We start from the raw sequence: 6,000 nt of genomic DNA, 5'->3' as shown, positions 1-6,000 counted from the left end.
CCATGGGACTCCCCCCGTGACACCCCAGCACCCATGGGACCCCCCCCGGACCCCCACACCCATGGGACCCCCCCCCGGACCCCCCCCGTGGCACCCCAGCACCCATGGGACCCCCCCGTGACACCCCAGCACCCATGGGACCCCCCCCCGGACACTCCCGTGGCACCCCAGCACCCATGGGACCCCCCCGTGACACCCCAGCACCCATGGGACCCCCCCCCCCGGACCCCCCCCGTGGCACCCCAGCACCCATGGGACCCCCCCCGGACCCCCCCGTGGCACCCCAGCACCCATGGGACCCCCCCCGGACCCCCCCCGTGGCACCCCAGCTCCCATGGCCCCCCCCCGGACCCCCCCCTCCCACCTTGGGGGCACCCCTGCTTTTAGGGACACCCCCCCCCGGGACCCCCTCCTGAGGAACACACCCAAGGGACCGCCCCACCCATGGGACCCCCCCAGCACCCAGGGCCCCCCCCACCCATGGGACCCCCCCAGCACCCAGGGACCCCCCCACCCATGGGACCCCCCCACCCATGGGACCCCCCCAGCACCCAGGGACCCCCCCACCCATGGGACCCCCCCAGCACCCAGGGCCCCCCCCACCCATGGGACCCCCCCAGCACCCAGGGCCCCCCCACCCATGGGACCCCCCCAGCACCCAAGGACCCCCCCAGCACCCAGGGACCCCCCCAGCACCCAGGGACCCCCCACCCATGGGACCCCCCCAGCACCCACCTCTCACTGGTTTGCCGCAGGCGCTTGAGCTGCGCAGCCTGAGCCTCCAGAGCCACCTCCCGCAGCCGCTGCTGGGCCTGAGACCAGTACAGACCAGTATGGACCAGTACAGACCAGTATGGACCAGTACCAGTATGGACCAGTACGGACCAGTATGGACCAGTACAGACCAGTACGGACCAGTACAGACCAGTACAGACCAGTACGGACCAGTACGGACCAGTATGGACCAGTACGGACCAGTACGGACCAGTATGGACCAGTACAGACCAGTATGAGCCGGTACAGACCAGTATGGATCAAGAAAGATCAGTACAGGCCAGTATGCACCAGTACAAATCAGTACAGACCACCATGGATCAGTATGGCCCAGTACAGACCAGTATAGACCAGCGTGGCCCCAGATACTGCTGTTTTTGCAATAGCCCAGGGCTCCCAATGCTCCCAGTCCCTCCCAGTGCTCCCAGTGCTCCCAATGCTCCCAGTCCCTCCCAGTGTTCCCAATGCCTCCCAGTGCTTCCAATGCCTCCCAGTGCTCTCAGTGCCTCCCAGTGCTCCCAGCACCTCCCAGGGCTCCCAGTCCCTCCCAGTCCTACCCAATGCTCCCAGTGCCTCCCAGAGCTCCCGGCACTCCCAGTCCCTCCCAGTGCTCCCATTGCTCCCAGTGCTCCCAATGCTCTGTGCCTCCCATTGCTCTCAGTCCCCCCCAGTGCTCCCAGTCCCTCCCAGTGCTCCCAGTCCCTCCAAGCGCTCCCAGTCCCTGCCGCAGGTGCCCCCAGTCCCTCCCATTGCTCCCATTGCTCCCAGTCCCTCCCAGTGCTCCCAGTCCCTCCCGGTGCTCCCATTGCTCCCGGTGCTCCCAGTCCCTCCCGGTGCTCCCATTGCTCCCGGTGCTCCCAGTCCCTCCCGGTGCTCCCATTGCTCCAAGTGCCTCCCAGTGCTCCCAATGCCTCCCAGTGCTCCCAGTCCCTCCCAGTGCCCTGTGCCTCCCATTGCTCTCAGTCCCCCCCAGTGCTCCCAGTCCCTCCCAGTGCTCCCATTGCTCCCAGTGCCTCCCAGTGCTCCCAATGCCTCCCAGTGCTCCCAGTCCCTCCCAGTGCTCCCAATGCTCTGTGCCTCCCATTGCTCTCAGTCCCCCCCAGTGCTCCCATTCCCTCCCATTGCTCCCAGTCCCTCCCAGTGCTCCCAGTCCCTCCCAGTACCTGCCGCAGGTGCTCCCAGTCCCTCCCAGTGCTCCCATTGCTCCCAGTGCTCCCGGTCCCTCCCATTGCTCCCAGTGCTCCCAGTACCTGTCGCAGGTGCTCCCAGTCCCTCCCAGTGCTCCCATTGCTCCCAGTGCTCCCAGTCCCTGCTGCAGGTGCTCCCAGTCCCTCCCAGTGCTCCCAGTCCTTCCCAGTGCTCCCAGTCCCTGCCGCAGGTGCTCCCAGTCCCTCCCAGTGCTCCCAGTACCTGCCGCAGGGGCTCCCAGTCCCTCCCAGTGCTCCCAGTCCCTCCCAGTCCCTCCCAGTGCTCCCAGTGCTCCCAGTCCCTCCCAGTGCTCCCAGTACCTGCCGCAGGTGCTCCCAGTCCCTCCCAGTGCTCCCAGTCCCGCCCACACCCTCCCGGTGCTCCCAGTCCCTCCCAGTGCTCCCAGTACCTGCCGCAGGTGCTCCCAGTCCCTCCCAGTGCTCCCAGTCCCTCCCAGTGCTCCCAGTGCTCCCAGTGCTCCCAGTACCTGCCGCAGGTGCTCCCAGTCCCTCCCAATGCTCCCAGTACCTGCCGCAGGTGCTCCCAGTCCCTCCCAGTGCTCCCAGTCCCTCCCATTGCTCCCGGTGCTCCCAGTCCCTCCCAGTGCTCCCAGTACCTGCCGCAGGTGCTCCCAGTCCCTCCCAGTGCTCCCAGTCCCTCCCAGTGCTCCCAGTGCTCCCAGTCCCTCCCAGTGCTCCCAGTCCCTGCTGCAGGTGCTCCCAGTCCCTCCCAGTGCTCCCATTGCTCCCAGTGCTCCCAGTCCCTCCCAGTGCTCCCAGTCCCTCCCAGTGCTCCCAGTACCTGCCGCAGCTGCTCCCTCCTGCACCCATGCTCTGCCCTGTGCTGCTCCTGTCGCAGCTCCAGCAGCTCCCCCGCTGCCTCCTTGCTGCTGCTGCTCCGGGGGGGGACACCCCAAATGAGGGCCCCCCCCCCCATGGACACCCCCCCCCCATAGTACCACAGTGGATGGGGGGGGCAGCGTAGTTTTGGGGTGCCCTTTATAGGGGTTCCCCCCCTTCACTCACTACAGAGACCAATGGGGGGGGCAAAGCAATGTTGGGGTCCCCCCAGTGAATTTGGGGTCCCTGAGTGCTTCAGTGGGGGTCCCAGGGTGGGGTTTATGGGGAACCCAACTTTTGGGGTGCTCCTTTCATAGGGGACCATTTCTTAGCCCTGAATGGCTTTGGCTTAAGGGGGGGTTGGGGTTCAAGGGGGGGATTTGGGGGTTCAAGGGGGGGGGTATGGGGGGGCTGGGTTTGGGGGGGCTGGGTTTTGTGGGGAGCCCACTTTTGGGGTGCCCCTTTCTTAGGGACCCCTCTCTTAGCCCTGAATGGCTTTGGCTTGGGGGGGTCTGAAGTACAACGGGAGAATCTGGGGTGCTCAAGGGGGGGATTTGGGGGTGCGGGGGGGGTCTGGATTTGGAGGGGGTTGGGTTTTGGAGTGACCCCACTTTTGGGGTGCTCCTTTCTTAGGGACCCCTTTCTTAGCCCTGAATGGCTTTGGCTTGGGGAGGGGGTTGGCTTCAAGGGGGGGATTTGAGGGCTCAAGGGGGGGGGTCTGTGTTTGGGGGGGCCCAGGTTTGGGGTGACTTCACATTTGGGGTGCCCCTTTCTTAGGGACCCCTTTCTTAGCCCTGAATGGCTTTGGCTTGGGGGGGGGGGTGGGTTGGGGTTCAAAGGAAGGGGTGTCCGGGGGGGGGGGGTTTGCAGAGCCCACTTTTGGGGTGCCCCTTTCTTAGGGACCCCTTTCTTAGCCCTGAATGGCTTTGGCTTGGGGGGGGGGGGTTGGGGTTCAAGGGGGGGATTTGAGGGCTCAAGGGGGGGGTGTCTGTATTTGGGGGGGGCCCAGGTTTGGGGTGACTTCACATTTGGGGTGCCCCTTTCTTAGGGACCCCTTTCTTAGCCCTGAATAGCTTTGGCTTGGAGGGGGGGGGTGGGTTGGGGTTCAAAGGAAGGGGTATCTGTGGTTGGGTGGGGGGCGGGTTTTTTGGGGAGCCCACTTTTGGGGTGCTCCTTTCTTAGGGGGCTCTTTGCTGCTGCCCTGAATGGCTTTGGCTTGGGGGGGGTTGGGGTTCAAGGGGGGGATTTGAGTCTGTGTTGGGGGGGGCCAGGTTTGGGGTGACTTCACATTTGGGGTGCCCCTTTCTTAGGGACCCCTTTCTTAGCCCTGAATGGCTTTGGCTTGGGGGGGGGGGTGGGTTGGGGTTCAAAGGGGGGGGGTTTTGGGGTGCAGGTGGGGAAGGTTTGGGGTGCGGGGTGGGGTGGGGGGTGTCAGGTTTTGGGGTCCCACCTTCCCCCCATGCGTTTGTGCAGGGCCAGGAGCCTCTTGAGGTGCTTCTTGTGCAGCTCCTTCAGCTCCCGGCTCTGCTGCTTGAGCAGCTTCACGTAGCCCTTGTGCTGCTGCAGCTCCTGCAGCGACGGTGGCAACACCTCTGGGGGGGCGAGGGGGGGTCAGGGGGGGGACCCCAAAACCCCTCGGGGGGGGGGGGGGGGCAGGAATTTGGGGGACACCCCCCCCCCCCCACCTTGTCTTGAACGTGGGGGGCGCATCCATTCCGGAGCATCCCGGGATGCCCAATGGGGGAGATGGGGTGGAAGGGGGGGGGTTTAGGGGTACAGGGGGGTTTATGGGTTTGGGGGGGTCCCCGAAGCTCCTTCTGGGGGGCAGCTGAGGGGGGATCCCCCCAAATCTTACCTGTGAGGACGCTGGCGATGAGGTCGTCCCTTTGACCTGTGGAGGGGGGACAATAATGGGGGTCCTGAGCGGGGGGGACCCCTCCTTTTTAGAGCCTCCACATCATGGGGGGCACCCCCTTACCTGGGCTGGACACAGGGGGGGGGCCGGGGGCGGGGGGCCCGGGCTGGGGAGGGGGCCGGGGTTCAGGGGGGGGGTCGGTGGCTGCGTCCCCTCGTGCCCCCCCCGGGGTCTCACGCGGCTTCTCGGGGTTCTCCTGGGGGGAAAAGGGGGGTTTAGGGGGCCCCAAAAGGGGTGACACCCCCCCTAAACCCCCCGGGACCTCCCCCAAACCCCCCTGGACCCCCCCCCAAACCTCCATGGACCCCCCCAAACTCCCCTGGGACTCCATCCAACCCTCCCTGGAGCCCCCCAAACCATCCTGGAACACCCCCAAACCTCCATGAACCCCCCCAAACCCCTCTGGACACATCCCAAACCTCCATGGACCCCCCCAAACCCCGTGGATCCACCCCAAACCCCCCTGGACCCCCCCCCCCAAACCTCCAAACCTGGAGGCCCCCCCCCCCCCCAAACCTCCATGGAGGCCCCCAACCCCCCCCTAGATACCCCTCAAACCCTCCTGGATCCCCCTCAAACCTCCATGGACCCCCCCAACCCCCCCAAACCTCCATGGAGGCCCCCAACCCCCCCTGCCCAAACCCCCCTAGACCCCCCCAAACCTTCATGGACCCCCCCAAACTCTTGAGCCCCCCCAACTCCTCCACCCTTCCCCATCAATCCCTTTCCCCATCACCCATCAAAGCCCCCCCAAACATCCTTAAGCCCCCCCCAAAGCCCCCAAAACCCTCAATGGGGTCCCCCCCAAACCCTTGGGACCCCCCCAAACCCCTTCAGAGCCCCCCCCCCCACCTCACTGTCCCCCATGAGGGCCGCCAGCTGCCGGGCACGTTGGTCCATGAGGCTGACGTGTTTGATGGGGTTGCTCAAGGCCTCGGCGTAATCTGGGGGGGTCCAAAGGGGAAACGGGGACCCCAAAAATGGGGGGACCCCCCCCCACAAACAATGGGGTGAGAGCCCCAAAGTGGGGAAGCCCCCCAAAATGGTGAGGATTCCCCCCACATGGCAGCACTGAGGAAGGAGCAATGGAGGTGCTGCATTGTACCCCCATTAAGAGGGGGTCAAACGTGGGGGGGGGGGGGGGCCAACACGGGGGAACCCCCCCCAAGTGTGCAAAGAGGGAAGCAAAGGGGGGTACCCCAAAATGGGGGAAATTGGGGCACCCCAAAACCAGGGACGCCCCAGAATGGATGCCCCAACACCCATTATAGGAGACACCCCATA

General features: G+C 65.8%; 1 protein-coding gene across 1 annotated transcript in view; it reads right to left on the bottom strand.

Moving 5' to 3' along the window:
* Nucleotides 1-720: 720 nt before the first annotated feature.
* The window catches only part of PLCB3 (phospholipase C beta 3), a gene marked incomplete at both ends in the record, with an annotated part of 31,708 nt that continues 26,428 nt past the window's right edge, over nucleotides 721-6,000 (bottom strand). The window contains 6 exons of the mRNA XM_062640549.1: nucleotides 721-812; nucleotides 2,764-2,854; nucleotides 4,252-4,393; nucleotides 4,657-4,692; nucleotides 4,780-4,912; nucleotides 5,569-5,660. Coding sequence (XP_062496533.1) covers nucleotides 721-812; nucleotides 2,764-2,854; nucleotides 4,252-4,393; nucleotides 4,657-4,692; nucleotides 4,780-4,912; nucleotides 5,569-5,660 — 586 coding nt within the window. The remainder of the gene's footprint in view (nucleotides 813-2,763; nucleotides 2,855-4,251; nucleotides 4,394-4,656; nucleotides 4,693-4,779; nucleotides 4,913-5,568; nucleotides 5,661-6,000) is intronic.

Source organism: Pezoporus occidentalis, unplaced genomic scaffold (genome assembly GCF_034315485.1).
Source record: "Pezoporus occidentalis ecotype Australia unplaced genomic scaffold, CSIRO_AGI_Poc_V1 ctg654, whole genome shotgun sequence".
In the NCBI taxonomy this organism is placed as follows: Eukaryota; Metazoa; Chordata; class Aves; order Psittaciformes; family Psittacidae; genus Pezoporus; species Pezoporus occidentalis.
The sequence above is the reverse complement of the archived record's forward strand: the minus strand, read 5'-3'. Positions and strand labels throughout refer to the sequence as shown.